This window comes from Carcharodon carcharias, chromosome 5, assembly GCF_017639515.1.
Source record: "Carcharodon carcharias isolate sCarCar2 chromosome 5, sCarCar2.pri, whole genome shotgun sequence".
Taxonomy (NCBI): domain Eukaryota; kingdom Metazoa; phylum Chordata; class Chondrichthyes; order Lamniformes; family Lamnidae; genus Carcharodon; species Carcharodon carcharias.
The window spans coordinates 181692905-181714673 of record NC_054471.1 but is presented as its reverse complement, the minus strand read 5'-3'; the positions used below and the strand labels follow the sequence as shown (position 1 = coordinate 181714673).

The 21769-nt window shown below is 41.0% G+C and overlaps 1 protein-coding gene across 5 annotated transcripts in view; it reads right to left on the bottom strand.

Annotated features, from left to right (window-relative positions):
* Window positions 1-21769, bottom strand: part of atad2b (ATPase family AAA domain containing 2B) — a 183018-nt gene that overhangs the window by 82607 nt on the left and 78642 nt on the right. For 4 of the 5 annotated variants that reach the window (XR_005942985.1, XR_005942984.1, XM_041187558.1 and 1 more), the window contains exons 7-11: window positions 19600-19716; window positions 19090-19165; window positions 18698-18799; window positions 16381-16492; window positions 9679-9794 (exon numbers count right to left, since the gene is read on the bottom strand). Coding sequence is in view for 3 of the 5 variants with exons in the window: in XM_041187558.1 (XP_041043492.1) it covers window positions 9679-9794; window positions 16381-16492; window positions 18698-18799; window positions 19090-19165; window positions 19600-19716 (523 nt within the window). In the remaining 2 variants the exon portion in view is untranslated. The remainder of the gene's footprint in view (window positions 1-9678; window positions 9795-16380; window positions 16493-18697; window positions 18800-19089; window positions 19166-19599; window positions 19717-21769) is intronic. The other variant, XM_041187559.1, reaches the window with a different exon arrangement.

Here is a 21769-nt window from a genome sequence, read left to right as displayed (position 1 = left end):
CTTTAATAATGTTAAACATATCTAGTTAAGCAATACCTTGATTTTAAAATTCTCAACTTCATTATCAAATACCTCCATGGCCCCAACCCTCACATCTCCCTAATCTTCTCCAGTCTCACAATCCTCCAAGATATCTGTGCTCCTCCAATTCTGCCCTGTTGAACATCCCGCTTTTAAATTGCTCCACCATTAGGGGCTATACCTTCAGCTGCCAAGGCCCAAAGCTCTTTAAATCTTTCCACCTCTCTGTCACTCATTCCTCCTTTAAGATGCTCCTGAAAAACTACCTCTTTGATCAAGCTTTTGTACATCTGCCCCCCTTATCTTATTCAGTCAGGTACCAAATTTTGCCTTATAACCCTCCTGTAAAGTGCCTTGGGACGTATTATGCTAAACGTACTATATAAATCTAAGTTACGAAGAGACAAATTGAACTGCAATTAGTATTCAGATGAATTCTAGATCAAAGAAATTAAGTCTAAGTTAAATATTTACATAAACAAACATCTATCAATAGATTGGAAAGGGAAGAGATATCGATAGAACTTTTACCCTCTGAGACAAGCTTCAAAAAAGGCTTCGAAAATTTCCAAACAAAAATTGAAATGTAATGAAACATGCAAAGATCGAGATACGGGAAGAATTAGACAAAAATCAAACCGACCTGAACTTCTCAACAAAAATATATTTAAAATCTTACATTAAGCATACCTAAACTTTCCATAAAATTCTTCACACTCTTCAATTAATTAAAACATTCATCTTCTGTCCAGCTATGTTTTTTTAAAACTTCAATGCAATTCACATTTTATTACATCCTCAAAGATGAAAAGCTGAACAGCAAAAAAAGCAACACACTTTACCAGAAAAGTATTGAGCAAGAATTAAATTTAAAGCCAGATACTTACTTCCTGGTATGTGGCATACTACCTTCCCCAATCATTTGGTCAAAAGAAAAACTCAAATTTGTGTAAACTACACTTTTAGACCACACCACCTCCATTATTGCCTCATAGCAACAACTTATATTTATATAGTGCCTCTAACATAAAATGTTCCAAGGTATTTCACAATGGCATTGTAAATTAAAATATGACAGTGAGGCACTTAAGGAAATATTAGGGCAGATGAACAAAAGCTTGGTCAATGAGGAAAGTTTTAAAGAATGTCTTAAAGGAGGAAAATGGAGTAAAGAGATGGAGAGGATTAGGGAGGGCAATTAAAATCAGGGTTTTAAACAAGTCTTTCACAGGATGTGGGCTTCGCTGGCTAGGCCAGCATTTGTTGCCCGTCCCAAATTGTCCTTGAGAAGATGGTGGTGAGTTACCTCCTTGAACTGCTGCAGTCATGTGGTCTAGGTACACCCACCGTGCTGTTAGAAAGGGAGTTCTAGGATTTTGACCCAGTACAAACAGTTATAAGGTTCCAAGTCATAATGGTGTACGACATGGAGGGGAACTTACAGATGGTGGTGTTCCCATGCATCTGCTGCCCTTGTTCTTCTAGATGGTAGAGGTCATAGAGTCATAGAAGTCTATAGTACAGAAAAAGGCCCTTCGGCCCATCGAGTCTGCGACAGTCAAACAAGTACCTAACTATTCTAATCCTATTTCCAGCACTAGGCCCATAGCCTTGTATGCCATGGCATCACAAGTGCATATCCAAATACTTCTTAAATGTTATGAGGGTATCTGCCTCTACCATCCTTTCAGGCAGGGAGTTCCAGATTCCCACCACCCTCTGGGTGAAAAAATTCTTCCTCACATCCCCTCTAAACCTCCTGCCCCTTACCCTAAATCTATGCCCCTTGGTTACTGATCCGTCCACCAAGGGGAAAAGTTCCTTTCTGTCTACCTTATCTATGCCCCTCATAATTTTATACATCTCAATCATGTCCCCCCTCAATCTCCTCTGCTCCAGGGAAACCAACCTCAGTCTATCCAATCTCTCCTCATAAACTAAAACTCTCTAGCCCAGGCAATATCCTGGTAAATCTCCTCTGCACTCTCTCTAGTGCAATCACATTCTACCTATAATGCGGATTCCAGAACTGCACACAATATTTTGGCTGTGGCCTAGCCAGCGTTTTATACAGTTCCAGCATAACCTCCCTGCTCTTATATTCTATGCCTTGGCTAATAAAGGCAAGTATCCCATATGCCTTCTTAACCACCTTATCTACCTGTCCCGCTGCTTTAAGGGACTGGTGGACATGCACACCAAGGTCCTTCTGATTCTCGGTACTTCCCAGGGTCCTAACTTTCATCGTATATTCCTGTGCCTTGTTTGTCCTGCCTAAGTGCATCACTTCACAGTTATCCAGATTAAATTCCATTTGCCACTGATCAGCCCATCTATATCTTCCTATAATCGAAGGCTATCCTTCTCACAGTTTACCACCCCACCAATTTTCGTGTCATCCACGAACTTACTGATCAACCCTCCTACATTCAAGTCTAAATCATTTATATATACCACAAACAGCAAAGAACCCAACACAGAGCCCTGTGAAACCCCACTGGACACAGGCATCCAGTCACAAAAACACCCCTCGACCATCACCCTCTGCTTCCCGCCACTCAGCCAATTCTGGATCCAATTTGCCAAATTGCCTTGGATCCCATGGGCTCTTATCTTCATTATCAGTCTCTCATGCGGGACCTTCTCAAAAACCTTGTTAAAGTCCAAACAGACTCCATCAAATGCATTGCCCTCATCTACACGCCTGGTCACCTCTTCGAAAAATTCAATCAAATTGGTCAGACGTGACCCCCCCATAACAAAACTATGCTGATTGTCCTTGATTAATCCCTGCCTCTCCAAATTTAGATTAATTCTGTCCCTCAGAATTGCTTCCAATAGTTTCCCCACCATTGAGGTGAGAATGACTGGCCTGTAGTTGCCTGGTTTATCCCTTCCTCCCTTCTTGAATAATGGTAGCACATTGGCTGTCCTCCAGTCCTCTGGCACCTCTCCTATGGCCAGAGAGGTATTGAAAATTATTGCCAGCGCTCCTGCTATCTCCTCCCTTGCCTCACTCAACAGCCTGGGATATATTTCATTCGGGCCTGGATATTTATCCACTTTTAAGCCTGCCAACCATTTAGAGCCTCCTCCCTTTCTATGCCAATTTCTTTAATTATGTCACAGTCCTTCTGCCTGGATTTCCATACCCAGGTCGTCCCTCTTGCTTGTGAACACCAACACAAAGTATTCATTTAGAACCCTACCTACGTCTTCCGGCTCCACACACAAATTACCACGACGGTGCTTAATGGGCCCTATTCTTTCCCTATTTATCCTCTTACTCTTTATGTACTTATAAAATAACTTTGGATTTTCCTTTATTTTACCTGCCAATGTTTTTTCATGCCCCCTTTTTGCTCTCCTAAGTTCTTTTTTAAGTTCCCCCCTACACTTCTATACTCCTCTAGCGCTTCTGCTGTTTTGAGCCCTCAGTATCTGCCATAAGCCTCCCTTTTTCTCTTTACCCAATCCTGTATATCCCTCGACATTCAGGGTTCCCTGGATTTGTTGGTCCCGCCCTTTGACTTTACTGGAATATGTTGGCCCTGTACTCTCCCTATTTCCTTCTTGAATGAGTCCCACTGCTCTGATCCAGGTTTACCTAAAAGTAACTGCTCCCAGTCCATTCTGGCCAAATCATATCTTATATTATCAAATTGGCCTTCCCCTAATATAGAACTCTGATTTCTGGCCCAGTCTTGTCTTTTTCCATAACAACCTTGAATCTAACGGAGTTATGATCACTATCTGCAAAATGCTCCCCCACTGATTCCTCTACCGCTTGCCCAGCTTCATTCCCTAAAGTTAAGTCCAGGACCTCCCCCTCTCTCGTAGGACCTTCTACGTACTGGCTTAAGAAGCTCTCCTAGATGCATTTTAAGAATTCCGCTCCCTCTCAACCTATCCCACTATGACTAACCCAGTTAATGTTAGGGAAGTTAAAATCCCCCACTATTACTACCCTATTATTTCTACATTTCTCTGAAATTTGTCTACGTATCTGCTCTTCTTTATCTCTGACTGTTTGGGGGCCTATAGTACACTCCCAGCAATGTGATTGCTCCTTTTTTGTTTTAAAGTTCTACCCATATGGCTTCATTTGAGGAGCCTTCTAAGATGTCATCCATCCTTACTGCTGTAATTGATTCCTTGATCAATATTGCGATACCCTCTCCTCTTTTACCTCCTTCCCTGTCTTGTCTGAAGACCTTATATCCTGGAATATTAAGCTGCTAATCCTGTCTCTCTCTCTCAACCATGTCTCTGTGACAGCAATGACATCATACTTCCATCTGTAAATTTTTGCCCTCAGCTCATCTGTCTAATTAGTCAGACTCCTTGCATTAAAATAAATACCATTCAACCTTGTCAAACTCCCTTGTGCCTTAACTGACCTATAATTTCTATAACAAAAACAGAATTACCTGGAAAAACTCAGCAGGTCTGGCAGCATCGGCGGAGAAGAAAGGAGTTGACGTTTCGAGTCCTCATGACCCTTCAACAGAACTAGGTGGATCCAAGGAAGGGGTGAAATATAAGCTGGTATGAGGTGGGGGGTTGCGGGGGGGGAAGAGAGAGAGAGAGAGAGAGAGAGAGAGAGAAGTGGAGGGGGGTGGTGTGGTTGTAGGGACAAACAAGCAGTGATAAAAGCAGATTATCAAAAGATGTCACAGACAACAGAACAAAAGAACACAGAGATGTTGAAGTTGGTGATATTATCTAAACGAATGTGCTAATTAAGAATGGATGGTAGGACACTCAAGGTATAGCTCTAGTGCGGGTGGGGGTAGCATAAAAGATTTAAAAATATTTAAAAATAAAGGAAATAGGTGGGAAAAGAAAAATTTATATAATTTATTGGAAAAAACAAAAGGAAGGGGGAAGAAACAGAAAGGGGGCGGGGATGGAGGGGAGAGGTCAAGACCTAAAGTTGTTGAATTCAATATTCAGTCTGGAAGGCTGTAAAGTGCCTAGTCAGAAGATGAGGTGTTGTTCCTCCAGTTTGCGTTGGGCTTCACTGGAACAATGCAGCAAGCCAAGGACAGACATGTGGGCAAGAGAGCAGGGTGGAGTGTTAAAATGGCAAGCGACAGGGAGGTTTGGGTCATTCTTGCGGACAGACCGCAGGTGTTCTGCAAAGCGGTCGCCCAGTTTACGTTTGGTCTCTCCAATGTAGAGGGGACCACATTGGGAGCAACGAATGCAGTAGACTAGGTTGGGGGAAATGCAAGTGAAATGCTGCTTCACTTGAAAAGAGTGTTTGGGCCCTTGGACGGTGAGGAGAGAGGAAGTGAAGGGGCAGGTGTTACATCTTTTGCGTGGGCATGGGGTGGTGCCATAGGAGGGGGTTGAGGAGTAGGGGGTGATGGAGGAGTGGACCACGCAAAAGATGCCCACGCAAAAGATGTAACACCTGCCCCTTCACTTCCTCTCTCCTCAACGTCCAAGGGCCCAAACACTCTTTTCAAGTGAAGCAGCGTTTCACTTGCATTTGCCCCAACTTAGTCTACTACATTCGTTGCTCCCATTGTGGTCTCCTCTACATTGGAGAGACCAAACGTAAACTGGGCGACCGCTTTGCAGAACACCTGTGGTCTGTCCGCAAGAATGACCCAAACCTCCCTGTCGCTTGCCATTTTAACACTCCACCCTGCTCTCTTGCCCACATGTCTGTCCTTGGCTTGCTGCATTGTTCCAGTGAAGCCCAACGCAAACTGGAGGAACAACACCTCATCTTCCGAATAGGCACTTTACAGCCTTCCGAATATTGAATTCAACAACTTTAGGTCTTGAGCTCCCTCCTCCATCCCCACCCCCTTTCTGTTTCTTCCCCCCTTCCTTTTGTTTTTTCCAATAAGTTATATAAATTTTTCTTTTCCCACCTATTTCCTTTATTTTTAAATATTTTTAAATCTTTTATGCTACCCCCACCCCCACTAGAGCTATACCTTGAGTGCCCTACCATCCATTCTTAATTAGCACATTCGTTTAGATAATATCACCAACTTCAACACCTATGTGTTCTTTTATTGTTGTCTGTGACATCTTTTGATGATCTGCTTCTATCATTGCTTGCTTGTCCCTACAACCACACCACCCCCCTCCACTTCTCTCCCCCCACCCAAACCACCTCCCCCCCCCCCCCCCCCCCCCCCACCCCCGACCCCCAACCCCACCTTAAACCAGCTTATATTTCACCCCTTCCTTGGATCCACCTAGTTCTGTTGAAGGGTCATGAGGACTCGAAATGTCAGCTCTTTTCTTCTCCGCCGATGCTGCCAGATCTGCTGAGTTTTTCCAGGTAATTCTGTTTTTGTTTTGGATTTCCAGCATCCGCAGTTTTTTTGTTTTTATATCTATAATTTCTATGCCTTCCAGACTCACTTGCTCTCTCTTCTAATTTGGGCTCTGCATCTCCTCCTGCTGAACCACCTCTCAGGATCCCTGCCAAGTTAGTTTAAACCCTCCCCAACAATAATAGCAAACCTACCAGTAAAGCTGTTGGTCCCATTCCGGTTCAGGTGCAACCTGTCCGTCTCGTACAGGTCCCACCGCCCCCAGAAACAGTCCCAATGTCCCAGAAATCTAAAGCCCTCCCTCTTGCACCATCTCTCCAGTCACGCATTGATCTGGACTAATCACCTATTTCTATACTCACTAACGTGTGGCACTGGAAGTAACCCAGAGATTACTACCTTTGAGGTCCTGTTCTTTAATCTATTTCCTAGCTCCCTAAATTCTGCTTGCAGGACCTCATCCCTCTTTTTACCCATGTCGTTGGTATCAATATGTACCACAATCTCTGTCTATTTGCCCTCCCCCCTTAGAATGCCCTGCAGCCGTTCAGTAACATACTTGACCCTGGCACCAGGGAGGCAACATACCATCCTGGAGTCACTTCTATGACCTCTGTTCCTCTTACTATCGAGTCTTCTACCACTATTGCTCTTCCCCTCTTTCTCCTCCTGCCCTGTGCAGCTGAGCCACTCTCAGTGCCACGAGCGTGGATGCGTTCCCCAGAGGGACCATCACTCTCACCATTTTCCGAGATGCTCGATGGGGATTTCCTGACTACCTGCCTGACACCTTTCTTCTGACTGATAGTCACCTATTCCCCCTCTGTCTGCAATTCCTTAAGCTGTGGGGTGACCACGTCTAAAAACGTGCTATCCACGAAGGTCGTGGGTTTAGACGGTACTTTCGAAGACTTAAAAGGTCAGGATTAGAGGAGTGCAGAGGGTTGAGAGGCTGAAGGTGATTACAAAAATAATGAGAGGTCAGGCCAGAGAGGGATCTGAAAACAAGAATGAGAATTTTAAAATCAGGGCATTGTTTAACCGGGAGCCAGTAGGTCAGTGAGCACAGGAGCGATGGTGTGAGTTGAAATTTGGGGGGCAGAATTTTGGATGATCTCAAATTTATAGGGGGTAGAGCATGGTTGGCAGGCCAGAGGTGTGTTAAAATAGTCAAGTCTCGACGTAACAAAGTCATGGATGAAGGTTTCAACAACAGGTGAGCTGAGGCAGGAGTAGAATCAAGCGGTGTTAGAGATGAAAATAGGTAAACGTAATGATAACGTGGGTGTGGTTGGAAACTTAATTTGGTGCCAAACATGACGCCAAGGTGGCAAACAGTCTGGATCAGCCTCAGAGTTGCTGGGGACAAGGATGGAGTTTGTGGCTAGGGTTTGTGGTTGGGACCAAAGCTGCTGGAATTCCCAATATTTAATTGAGAGAAATTTTCTGCTCATCCTGTGCCAGATGTTGGACAAGCTGTCTGGCAATTTAAACTGAGTGGAAGATTCAAGAATTGACAAGGTACAGCTTGGTATCGTCAGCAAAGACGTGGAAACTGACATTGTGCCGTAATGAAAGAGATCAGGGATAATATATTTGTGAACATCAGCCTATTTAAATGTAAAGAGGCTGGTTATGTTGACCTATGAAGCTCAAGGGATTTTAACTTCTGACCATCCACATGTCACTGGTCAGCTGCCTGTGCAAAGCCAGCAGGAACTGCAGTTGGCTGGCAAGTGAGAACGTAAAGTGGGTGACAAAAGACTTCCAACTGAGGACTCCTCCAAGTCCCACAAAGAAAGTTAAGTTAGAAAACTTACCTGCCCAAACTCCTCTTCTAACTAGGTTCACTTGGCAAGAATGTTACAATCTGTTTCCCACTCTGTCCACTAGTTACATGGGGCACCAAGAATTGAAGCTCAATTGCATATTTAAGGAAGGAATCCACCAGTTTCCCCAGAGTGTCATTTCTATCAGCTAATGGCAGATTAAAATGGAAAATTGCAGGAAGAGAGTGTGATGTTGTGGGGTAAGTGTCCTGCGTAATTTTAATTATCCATCCATCCCATTTCTGGCAGATGGGCATATTTAAAATCATCACTTTAGTTTAGAAATATTTTGTTTTGGGAAATGCAAGACAGTAAAATTAACAGAAAGTAGAAATATTAGGCAACAAACAATACAGAAACAATTCTGATATACAATTGAAACAAGACAGCTACAACAGTTTAATCATGACCAGTAAATAGCCACAGATAGATGGCAAAATAAACAATGAGCACTCGCAAACAGTGGCATTAGAAGTCTCACAAAGCAGTGGAAGTGGACAGTTAACTCCATCAGAGAAACAATAAACGAAAAACAGTGGGGAGTGCAGACTGCACAACAGAAGTGTACAGTAAAAAGATGAGTAGCACATGGCTATCATGGGGCCACAATGTCAGCAGTCTGCATGACAGATGATTCAGCTTCCAAAATTTTGAAACAGAACATGTGCAACAAGAAGAAATGTCTCAGAGAATGCAAAAACATATTTGATTACAGTGGAAAAAGAGTGCTCAAACAAAGTGTTACCAGAAGAACAATTGAGTTAATACTGCCTCTTCGTTGTAGAAAAGTTTCCCAAGGTGTTTCACAAAGGTGTAATCCAAAAAAAATGGACAGTGAAACGAAGGAGAAATATGCGCTACAATGCTATTCAATGCAGATCTCTAAACAAGACCAGCAGGGATCAAATATAAACATTTACAATATTCCATGGAGCAGCGGAGATTGAGAGGGGACCTGACAGAAGTGTATAAGATTATGAGGGGCATACGTAGTGTGGATAGGAAGGCACTTTTTCCATTAGTAGAGGGGTCAATAACCAGGGATCATAGATTCAAGGTAAGAGGTAGAAGGCTAAGAGGGGAGTTGAGAAGAAATTTTTTCACCCAGAAGGTGGTGGGAGTCTGGAACACACTGTCTGAAAGGGTGGTTGAGTCAGGAACTCTCGTAACATTTAAGAAGTATTTAGATATTCACTTGCATTGCCATAGCCTCCAGGGCTATGAGCCAAGCGCTGAAAAGTGGTGTTAGTGTAGCCAGATCTTTGTTGACTGGCACAGACATGATGGGCCAAAAGGCCTCCTTCTGTGCTGTAAATGCATGTGAGTCAATCAGGATACCCACATAATTCCCAGCAGATCCATACTGGAAAGGCCTCCAAGTGGGGAAAGATGGTTATTACAAGGTTTGATGTAAGCATGATGCAGCTTACTTAGCAAGTTACTTTAGCAAACTTCAATGCATACTGGTATATGAATATACCAACTTGTCAGGTTTATCAATTCCTAGCTCCTTTAGAGGTACATACCTTGGTGGCTGAATCTTGAATCGCTCAAATACTTCAGGATACAGCAGAGGAAAAACGACCATTTCTTTGAGAGCTTGAATATGCTGGCTAAGTCCTCCCACACTATCAAACCGCACCTAATAAAACCAAGTCCACAAAGATTATCAAACAGCTCGGAGGTTTTGTTTTGAACTACTTCACTGAAAAGTAAACCATAGTATATGAATAAAAATGCGACATAAACTATAACATGGCTGCTGTTGGCTACATGATGTGTATTAAACTAGCAACTTAAGAGTTTTAAGATAAAATTGCATCATTAATCAAACCAACAAACTACGCACACAAATAATCAAGAACAAATTATTTATGTGGAAATAGATTGCCCCATCACTATAAAACTCTGGAGCAGTGATGCAGTTCACTAAACAGTGGAAAGACATCGATTCTGCCCACATGATGTAACTGCTATCTCAGTTGGGCACATAAAGGCAGCAAGGGAGGGGAGGTGCATTCAACCTGCTCAAGAGTGGTCAGTTAAACCACAGAATACACACAAGGCTATGATTAGCATGCCTGTCCATCCTGACTGGTGGCTTTAAGGCAGCTCACTCTCCTGTTAAAAATGTTTCTTGATTTCGTGAGACTGATACTTTTCACAATCTCTAATTCTGTGCTATTAAGACAAGTCAAATTTAAGTAATAAGCGTGTAAGAAATAGGAGAAGTAAGCCATTCAAACCCTCATGTCTTCTCCACCATTCAATAAGACCATGTCTGATCTATCTTGGTCTCAACTCTACTTTTCTACCTGTTGCCCATTGCCCTCAAAAACCCTATGTAGTTCAGGATTCTGTCTAACTCTGCCTTGAATATCTTTAAATGACTTTGCTTCTACAGCTCTCTGAGGAAGAGAATACCATAGATTCACAATCCTCAGAGGTTCCTCCTCATCTCCATCTCAAACGTGAGATCCCTTATTCTGAAACTGTGCCCCAGTTCTAAACTCCCCAAGAGCAGAAACATCTTCCCAGCATCTATTATGTCAAGCCACCTCAGAGTCTTCTATGTTTAAATAAGATCACCTCTCATTCTTCTAAACTCAAATGAGTATCAGCCTAACTTGCTCAACATTTCTTCATAAGGCAATCCTTTCATTCCAGGAATCAAACTGGTGAATCTCCTCTGAACTACCTCCATTGCAAGTATATCCTTCCTTAAAAAAGGAGACTCAAATTGAATGCAGTGCTCTATATGTGGTCTCACCAATGCCCTATAGTTGTAACAAACCTTCCCTGCTTTTATACTCCATCCCCCTTGTAATAAAGGCCAACATTCCATTTGCCTTCCTAGTTATTTGTTGTACCTGTGTGGTAACTTATTGTGATTCATGTGCCAAGGACACAAATCCCTCTGTACTGCAGTGTTCTGCAATCTCTCACCATTTATATAATAATTTGCTTTTCTATTTTTCCCGCCAAAGTGGATAACCTCGCATTTTCCCTCATTATACTCCACCTGCCAAATTTTTGCCTACACACTTCACCTATTTATATCCCTTTGCAGACTCTTTGTTTCCTCTGCAGAACTTGCTTTTCCATCTTTTTTTGTATCAGCAGCAAATTTGACTACAATATACTCTGTCTCTTCATTCAAGTCAACAATATAGATTGTAAACAGGTAAAGCCCCAGCACTGATCCCTGTGACACCACACTGGTTAGTCCTTCACCCTGAAAATGGCCCATTTATCCTGACACTGTTTTAAAAAAAGACAGTTAAAGCTTCTACAAATATATAAAAAGGAAAAGAGACATTAAACTGAGATGAGAAGGAACTTCTTCTGAGGGACATTAATCTTTGGAATGTGGGGGGGTGGGGGGGGGGGGGGGGGGGGGGGGTGGGATGATGATGTATTGGTAATCCCACCGGGGAGCAGCTGGTGGAATTTAAAGTCAATGAATAAATTCTGGAATATAAAGCTGGTCTCAGTAATTGTGACCATGACAACTATCATCGATTGTTTAAAAACCCATCTGGTTCACTGATGTCATTTAGGGAAAGAAATCTGCCACCCTTACCTGGTCTGGCCTACTTGTGACTCCAGACCCACAACAATGTGCTTCACTCTCAACTGCCCTCAGTTTATGGGCAATCAGGAAGGACAAACAATTGCTGGCCTTGCCAACGATGCCCACATCCCATGAAAGAATTAAGAAAAAAAATCTCTTCCACAGAGAGCAGTGGAGGCTGCATCGTTGAATATATTCAAGGTCGAGATCAACAGATTTTTAATTCATAAGGGAATCGAGGGTTATGGAGGCCAGGCAGGAAAGCAATTAAGGCCATAATCAGATCAGCCATAATCCTATTGAATGGTGGAGCAGGCTCAATGGGCTGAATGTCCTTCTCCTGCTCCTATTTGTGATCTTATGATCCATGCTCATATGTTACCCCAACAACATGAGCTCTTGTGTCTTGCATCTTTGTATCTTGCAGCTTTTAGATGCCACCTTATGAAATGCCTTTTGGAAATCCAAATACATATCTACTAGTTCACCTTTATCCACCTTGCTTGTTACATCCTCAAAAGAACTCTGATAAATTTGTCAAACACAATTTCCCTATCATAAAACCATACTTGCTCTCCTTGATCATATTATGACCGCTCAAATGTCCTGCCTCTTGCTTAACAGTGGAGTCCAGCATTTTCCCAATGGACAGATTGGCATGTAGCCCCTCAGTTCTGATGTGAACAACCTGTTAATCCAGGGTGTTGCTGCCGTCAGAACTTTGCTGCTATGTGGACACGTTTATCAAAATCCATCTGGTTTAAATATTGCAATGAAGTGTCTATAGTTTCCTGCAATCTGTCTCTCTCCTTTCTTAATTAGCGGTGTTACATTTACAGTTTTCCAATCCACTGGGATCTTTTCAGTATCTGGGGAATTTTGGAAGCTTTTGGATCCCTATCTCTGCAGACATTTCTTTTAAGACCCTAGGATGCAGGCCATCAGGTCCTGCAAACTTGTCAGCCTTCACTTCCATAAATTTGCTTGGTACTTTGTCCTCTGGTGATAATGATTGCTTAAATTCCTCACTTCTGCCCTTTAATTTTCTATCATTATGATATTTTTACTGTCTTTTACCATGACAATAGATAAAAAATACTTGTTCAAAGGTCTCTGCCATTTCCTGATTTTAAACTGTCAATTCCCCGATCGCATCCTTTAAAGGGACCAACATTTATTTTAGCTACTCTCTTCCATTTCATAGGTTTGTAAGATGCTCTGTCAGTTTTTATATTTATTGTCAGTTTACTCTAATATTCTAATTTCTCCCTTTAAGTCATCCATTGCTGATTTCTAAAATTTTCCCAAATGTCCAGTACCTGTACATACACATTAGTGATTTCCAATCTTTATATACTCTTCTATGAGATTTTTAAAAATGCTTGAATTAGAGGGTTCATGAAACAACCCTCAACTACAGTTCACTGACCTGCCACTCCAGTTAGAATCATTCACCTTGTAGACTAAACACTGAGTTAAATGGTGTTCATTATAGTTGGGCAATATTATCGATCTTGTCACCAATGATCAGCTTTTTCTAAGGTAAACCAACTCTCATCAGCAGCGTAATGCACATCAGTTTGCAGCCCACTTGAAGAATCTTATTTGCAGCCCACTTGAAGAATCTTATGAGTGCACCAGGAAAAAATGTATTATCAGCAGCGTGCCACTGGGATCAGTCTGGGTCACTGCTATTTACAATGTATATAAATAATTTGTTGCTATGGACAGAAATAAAACTACTGACACCAAACTTACGAGGGAAGTATTTAAATAACAAAAGCGGCAAATTAAAGATCAGGAAAGGTTGGGAAGATAGGATAGTGGATGACAACTGGTATTTGATGCGAACAATCGTGAGGTAATGGAACGATGGAAGGAAATAAATAGTGAAAATACAGACTATAATCAGTCCTGGGTTACAAGGCACAACAGAGGAGATGGATCTGTGAGTATCGGTTAATAGGTCACCGTAACAACAGGGACAGAATTTTCACTTCGGTGGGCGGGCACATGCCCATCTCACTTGAGCGTGAAATGACGCACACTGATATCGGGCAAGCGCCCTGACGTCAATATGCAGTCGTGTGATATTTCAGTCGGCAGGTGTGCGCAGGAATCGGTTGGCGAGCAGGTGAAGAAGCCAAGCGCCCTTTGCACTTTTTAGGAAACATCATCCATGGGTGGTTGAGGTTTCCTAAAGCAGATAAAAAATAAAATAAAAAATTTAAAATTTAATTAATATGCCCCTGCTCGTGTGACAGAGTCGCATGAAGGGACATGTTTCATAACATTTTTAATTTCATTTCTAAAAAAACTCTTCATCTCCCTGAGGCAGCTCTGTGTCTCAGGGAGATTCTCAAAAGTACACTTGCGCGCATATGCGAAATTCGCGCTCACCCCGCTCGAACTTCCCCACTCCCGCCACACAGGCAGCGTTGAGCGCTGGTGCTCGCGTTGCACACTGGGCGGGCCATAATTGGCCAGCCAGCGCGAAATCGCCTTCCAGTCTCGGTCGTGGGCAGTGGTCGACTTCCTGGTTGCCCCCACTGAGCCCACCAGACAAGAGCAAAATTCTGCCCCGGGGCAGAATTTTTAGCTTGGTGTTCGTGTTATGAGACAGCCTTTCAGTAAAGCTGAGTTATTTAAAAATCCCAGAGGGAACTTTTAAACAACTATCATAATCTATATTTTTAACTGGTATGTTGGAGATGCAACTCTAAATTCAGGAATCAGACTACCAGTTCTTGAGAGATTTTATGATGAACTAAATGAAACATTTTATTAATTTACACAGGTTAAAATATATGTACACATGACTACAAATTACTACCATCATAACTTTTAACAAATTCCCAAACTAAACTCCATTAAGACAACAGCACCCATAGACTTAACCAGATACCAGGCAAAGTATTTTCATCTTACAAATTCAAAATGAGGTTCTTTTCACTTTGGTTCCTGTGGAGACAGTTGGAGGCTTACAGCTGCTTTGATCTTACATTGCCTCTGCTCTGCACACACAAAACTGCCAACCTTATACCTAGTACATCTCACTGAATGTAAATTCTCATTGTATCACCAGCCCTTTGAACTCCACCTCCTCTAACAATAAAATCCCTTTCATAGTACCAATTTTATTAGTAATATAAACATATTGCTTGGTCTCTGCTAGCTAGGTGCCAGATTTCACCCACTTCTTGAATGCTGTATTCAAAAAATGCAAATGCACTCTACCTCTCTTACATCTCAAAATTAGTTCACATCAAAGCACCCAGACTAGCTGGCTTTAATCCAATTAAGACACACCCACAGGCTGAGCCTCTATTTTAAAAGAAAATTATTTTCCAATAATATTATATACATTATTAGCTTCATGGTAGCATGCCCGACCCACTCGAGCATAAAATGGTATGTGATAATGTCAGGGGAGCGTCCTGATGTCATTCCGCGCTCACGTAATATTTCAGTCGGCAGGAACACGCCAAAGTCAGAAGTGCGCCTGCTGACAATTAAGAGGGCAATTAAGCCCATTAAAGTTCCAACTAACTCTGATTTTTTGTGGTCCATCCAACCTTACAGTTGGCGGACGGGTGAATCTGCCAGGTGGACTTTGCATTTTCGATGAAACCTCATCCAAAGATGGGATGAGGTTTCCATCATTAAATGAAAAAAAAATGTTTGGGCAAAATTTACATCATATATATGTTCAGGTGACTGATTTTGATGCGCGAACATTTTTTTCTGGACTTTAAAATCTCTATCCATTTCTTTCAAATTCTACAGCTCCCAGAGACAGCTCTGCCTTCAAGGAGCTTTCATTTTGCACTCCCCCACGCTGGCGCTTACATCAGCACCCACACTCCTCCTGCCCCCACCTCGGCAGCACTAAGCATTTCAGTGCACCTTTCACTCTGGCTGGTAATTAATTGGCAGGCCAGCGTGAAATCGCAGTGGGGGCCAGTTGCGGTTGGCAGTCTGTTCCCCGGCTGCGCACATCTGCTGAACTAAAAATCCTGCCCCAGGTGTATAGGAACATCAAGGAAAGCTAACTGACTTTGATATGAATAAGCCAGAGAGAAAGGGTGCAATAGCTTACATTTATGTTGCAGCTTTAACATAGTAAAACACAATAGCTCATAGAATAATAATGAACAACACCCAGCTACAAAAGGCAATGCAGAAAACAGCAGTCAAAACGATACCTAGTTCAACGTATCTGAGAAGTTAAAAACTTGGAATTGTCTGATGAGTAGGCTCAAGGGAAATTGAACTTAATAAGATGATGGAAATTGTCACAAACTCCAGAACCAGGAGATAGGTACAAGCTTAAAAGGCTAGTCCATATGAAGACGGTGATGAATGTGCAGAATGGACGGTCCAGGAAAGTAGTAGAGAAAAATAAGGCTTAAAATATAAGAGAAAATGGACGAAAATTTAAAAGAGTGGACAACTGAGAGGAGTTAGATTTTGGGATTGACCCAGGGATTTTTCTGGACTTGTACTTGTTGTTCACCAACTATTTTGGAACCATGAGACCAATTACATATCATTGGACTATGCTGCAAAACACTGCCCAAAATTCCGATTTCTGAAACAAAGTATTGTGCAACAACTTTATATAAGAACTTTTTTTTTTAAACAGAATACTTACTGACGCATCCAAGTGCATTGGATCAACATCAGCCAGACTGGCACCAACTTTGACACGCTCCCTAAGGATTTCACTCGTTAAATCTTCTGTTCTAATGTTCATCGGAAGACACCTGTTGGTAAATACATTGCCACATTATTTAAAATTTTTCTTAAAACATCCAACACCAGTGTTTTTTTTAAGGTTTCTTTTTAAATTTTACTTTACGCTGTGTGCTGAGCAAAATGAGATGTCTTGTTGCTGTGAAATTTGTTTTCAAGGATGAGAGCATCGCTGGCAAGGGCAGCCTTTGTTACCCATCCCCAAATTCCCTTGAGAAGGTGTTTGTGAGCAGCCTTCTTGAACTGCTGCAGTGCATATAGTGCAGGCTGAGAGAGACAGGGTGCTAACTCAGTGACAATGGTAGAACAGTGATATATTTCCATGTCAGCATAGTGAGAGCCACTGAGGTTGGGGTGGTTGTGGGGGGGGGGGGTGTGAGGAAAAAGGAGACTTGCAGGTGGTCATGTTCTCATGCACTTGCTGCCCTTGTCCTTCTAGGTGGTAGATTTTGCAGGTTTACAAGGCACTGTCAAAAAGATTTTGAGGTACTGCAGTGCATCTTGCAGGTGGAACACATTGTAGCTAAAGTGATGGTGAAGGAAGTGAATATTTAAGGTGGTGGATGGGATACCAAACAAGTGGGTTCCTTTAAGATAAAAGCAAAATACTGCGGATGCTAGAAATCTGAAACAAAAACAAAAATAGCTGGAAAAACTCAGCAGGTCTGACAGCATCTGCAGAGAGGAATACAGTTAACGTTTCAAGTCCATATGACTCTTCATCAGAACTAAGAAATATAGAAATGAGGTGAAATATAAGCTGGTTGAGGGGGGTGGGGCAGGTAGAGCAAAGTGGGTTCCTTTTTCAAGTTTCTTGAGTATTGTTAGAGCTGCATTCATCCAGGCAACTGGAGAATATTCCATCACATTCCAGGTTTATGCCTTATGGATGGCAGAAAGGCTCTGGGGAGTAAAGCAGTGAATTACTTGCCAAAAAATATCTAGTCACTGACCTACTCTTGTAACCAAAGTATTTCTGTGGCTGGTGCAGTTAAGCTTCTGGTCAATGATGACCCCCAGGCTATGATGGTAGGGGTTTCAGCAATGATAACCCTGACTTATTTCAAGAGGAGATGGTTAGGTGCTCACATATTGCAGATTGTCATTGACTGGCACTTGTATGTTGTGCACATTACTTGTCACTTATCAGCCCAAGCCTGAAAGTTATCTATGTTTTGCTGCATGCGGGCAAAGACTGCGACATTATTTGAGGTGTTGCAAATTAAACTGAACGCTGTGCAATCAGCAAACATATCTACTTCAGACCTTCATGGAGGAACTGTGAATGCTTGGGCCTCGGAGAGTGCCCTAAGGAACTTCTACATCAATGTGCTAGAGCTGGGATGATCAACTTCCTACAACCTCAACTATCTTCCTTTGTATTAGACATGACTCCAGCCAACAACTACCCACTGACTTGAATTTTACTAGGGCTCCTTGATGCCACAGTCAGTCAAATGTTGCCTTGACGAGGACACACTCTCACCTCACCATGAAATTCAGCTCTTTTGTCCGTGTTTGGACCAAGGCTATAATGAGGTCTTGAGCGAGTGGTCCTTGGGGAACCCAAACTGAACATCAGTTTTAAATGCTGCTTGATAGAATGGCTGACAATATGGACAACAATTCTCATCAGGTATGGCGCAGTTAAATCCAAATTAAATGCTCTCTATTTTGGTCCCACTCAAGAGGAGGACTTCCTGTGGTACCAGTTCCATTTGGTATACCAGCCCTTCTGTGATCTGTCAAATAAAAACTTAATTAGTGCTGAATTAGGAGCAAGAAATCAGGAATGCTAGGAATTTGATCGAGACGACCCAACAGATAAGAGCAATCACATCAATTCGACCTAATCCAATTATAGGGAATCATGCATACCACATCACCTTTGCCTGAAAACTAATGCTCATTGACTCAATATTTGCATACAATAGCACAACAGATTTTAAATAAACTCAACTTGTATTTTAATGCTCAAAAAGTTGAAACAATAAAGAGAGAAATTGTTATACTAGTTTATCATTTGCAAGTTCAGAAATTTAACGAAGACCTTCTAAGAAGTTATAGAAATTATAATCTGATGTAATTTATAAAATGATTACGTTGCCTATTTTGACAGCATGTGCAAGATTATGCACCAATTTTTAAAAATCACGCAAAACACTCAATTAATCAGATCTTAAAATGACACAAAGGTTTCTATTGATATGCTTCACCTGTTTCTGGCTCTCGCCATGCTTTTAGATTTTCTTCTTTCAAAACGTTCTTCATCAGATGATGATGTGGTGTCACTGCTGTGGATTGCATGTTTCTTTCTCCTTTTTTTAAAAACAAAAGAAAATCAGAAATCCACATATCCGATCAAAAATAGGTTTTCTTGCAAGCCTGATGAACCAGATTGTCTTTTCCTGCCTGTCATTTTTGTATGTTTCTATGTTCTCTGTAGATGCTCCCACTGAAATGCTATCTATGCTACCAAACACAAGAGGAGAAAAAAAACCCCACAGTATTCTATAACCCATTCCAGGCTTCGTCACAACCAAATTAAATTGGCAGCTTCAATTCTTAAAAGTACAATTTGTTTGATATATTTTTTAAGTGATTTTACCTGATGTGACTCCTTCTCGCAGGAGATCTGAGTGTATCAAATAGTGTGCTTTGTCTTTGTCTCCGATGAACAGGCTCTAAAAATGCAAAACATTTCCTACAGTTAAAGGACTGTTAGGTTGGGTACATTGCCTTATAATGCTGACATCAGGCACACAAAATGCATGAAGCAATGCATTATTTTCTATTTTTTGCTGAACATTTTACTCGTTACTTTATAAAAATATGCTATTTTCAGAAAGGTAGTTTTCATGATTGTCATTTTAACTAGAAAATATACTGGATTTACAGCATCTTTCACAACCAGAAAAAATAGTTTCAAAATAGTTTGATTAAAATCTGGACCAGTGTACATCACTGAAGTTAGAGTATGTCAAAGCAGATATGTAGGATGTTGCAAATAAACAATTAACGTAAAGGTATTCAATAGTATAACTAGAATGAAAAGAAACATTATTGTGCTGGTGAGCGTTTTCAGTATTTCACAAAAATACTATTTTGCCACTTTTACCTATTGGAGGGGCTTGGTATCTTTGTACAGCCTTCCGTTGCCTCAGATTATATGGTCTGTCATTTTCTTCAGCCTCTTCAACTTCATCTCCATCCTCCTCCTCTTCCTGAGATTCTACTAAAACACAAACAATAAAGATCAAAATCTATTTTATTATTACAAATATCAAATTTGATGTGTAATAACCATTAATTCCTAACCAAACATTTTTTCTTAAAATAAAAGGCACATGCTAACTATCCCTTAAGCTATACAAGAGGAAAGGGTATATGATTGATTCAATAAAAGTTACTGTTTCAAGTTTTAGTAACTTATATTTTAATTCTTTTCAGATATTGCTTCTTCGACTAATTTGTCAGACTAAAGATTACTTTCCACTTTTCAGTGGTAGATTGAGAGCATAGCTTGTCATCTTCAAATCTGTTTTATGTGCTTTGAACATTGACTGTTTCTTGTGGTCAACAAATACGAAAAGTGTTTAATTAGAATTAAATATGTAATATACTAGTGTCTATCCCTTTCCTAATTAAATAAATAGGTATATCACTGGCAAATAATGGAAATGAGAAACTGTAGATGAACTGTGATACTTTCTGATGTATTGAATATTCTTTAAGTTTAACTCACACTGTAATCAAGTCTCATATAATAGACTCATTTGGCTATAGAGTCTCTAGAAGGCTCAGTTTGTGCTGGGCTGCCAAATGCAACCTTTAATTAATCAAACAATTCTGGTTACATGATTTCTATATACAATAAATTGATGCAGTATACAGATCTGACCATGCATTATACAGATCAAGGCTTCCTCTGACACATTCTACTGTTTTGGATATGTAAATTAGCATTTAATTGACTTGCTGATTGCAGTTCTGAACAGACTGGCCATATTGAGCATCAAGTCTACTAAGTCTCCAGTCTGAACTTCATGCTTGGGCATTTCAACATACTATACAGTGAACATACATGTCCTTTTTCTTCTACCTTATAGTTGTCTGCATTAAATTAATTTACAATTGTTCTACAGTCACATACTGTGCACAACTCATTCTGTAATTTCTGAGCAGCCTTCTCCAATTTCACTGCCACTACTATCACCATCAAATTTGGCCATGCTAATTTTCGTGGTGAGTGAGTAAGCGGTACTCAGTATGTTTCGTGACTACTCTTTAACATAATGTCAACATCACATTACCAGCAGTATGTTATTGATTTTAGTGCTGCTGCAACAGTATGAGTGTGGACAGTGATTTCTTTTTAGCAATACAGGAACAGAAAATAAGCTTCACTTTTCAGAGCTCTTCGGATTATATATTTACAATGATGGCAAGATTCAGGAGGGTTAGGCCAAAATATTTAGCACATAAAATTTACAGAATTTCAAACAAAAGTCTATTGAGTAAGTCAGACCGTAAAACAGATGCTCTACCACATTTAAAGTAACAAGTAGCTATTAAAGCTCCTCAAATAAAAGTAGCGTGAAGGCTGGGAACCTGCTCAGGAGCTACCTTCCTCAAATAAAGAATGTTTATGCAGTATTTTGTTGGAAATGTTTGTAATTAACTAGTACAAATTTTGTGTAAAGATGCAAACAACCAAATAAAGTTGAAGACCCAGGGAAGCATTAATGTAAGTTTAGATGCAGCTTCTACCCTATCTGTATACTATTACTTGCTAAAGTCACATTCACATTTGCATTGGATTAAGAGGCATTAGTAATCCATTCCAGACATTCCAATTATGTCATAATTGTGCTGAACTATTCACAGCGCCAAGGTCTGGTAACAAATAAAAGGTACAACATGAACAAATATTCAGAATATTGTGCCACAAACAAGTAGATAGAAGCTGATGACATACTTTGGAGCACAGAATACTGATACTCCAATGAGATCAAATATAGCTTTGATGCCCACACTCAATTCCAGGTCTCAGCTGCATCACTTCAGCAAGAACCCAAGATGAGGAGCAACTTAATTTTTCCTACTGGGCTCAAGGGAAAATCAGTGGATCATGTCCTCTAGCCACTTTTACACACCTGAATGACAATCTCACCAGGACACAAAATAGGAAGGAGTGAAAGAAGTAATGCTCCCAAGAGTGAAAATCTATTCCTTTTGCTCGTCATGGAGGATCAAGACTTGAGATGACAGGTACAACGAATTAAAAA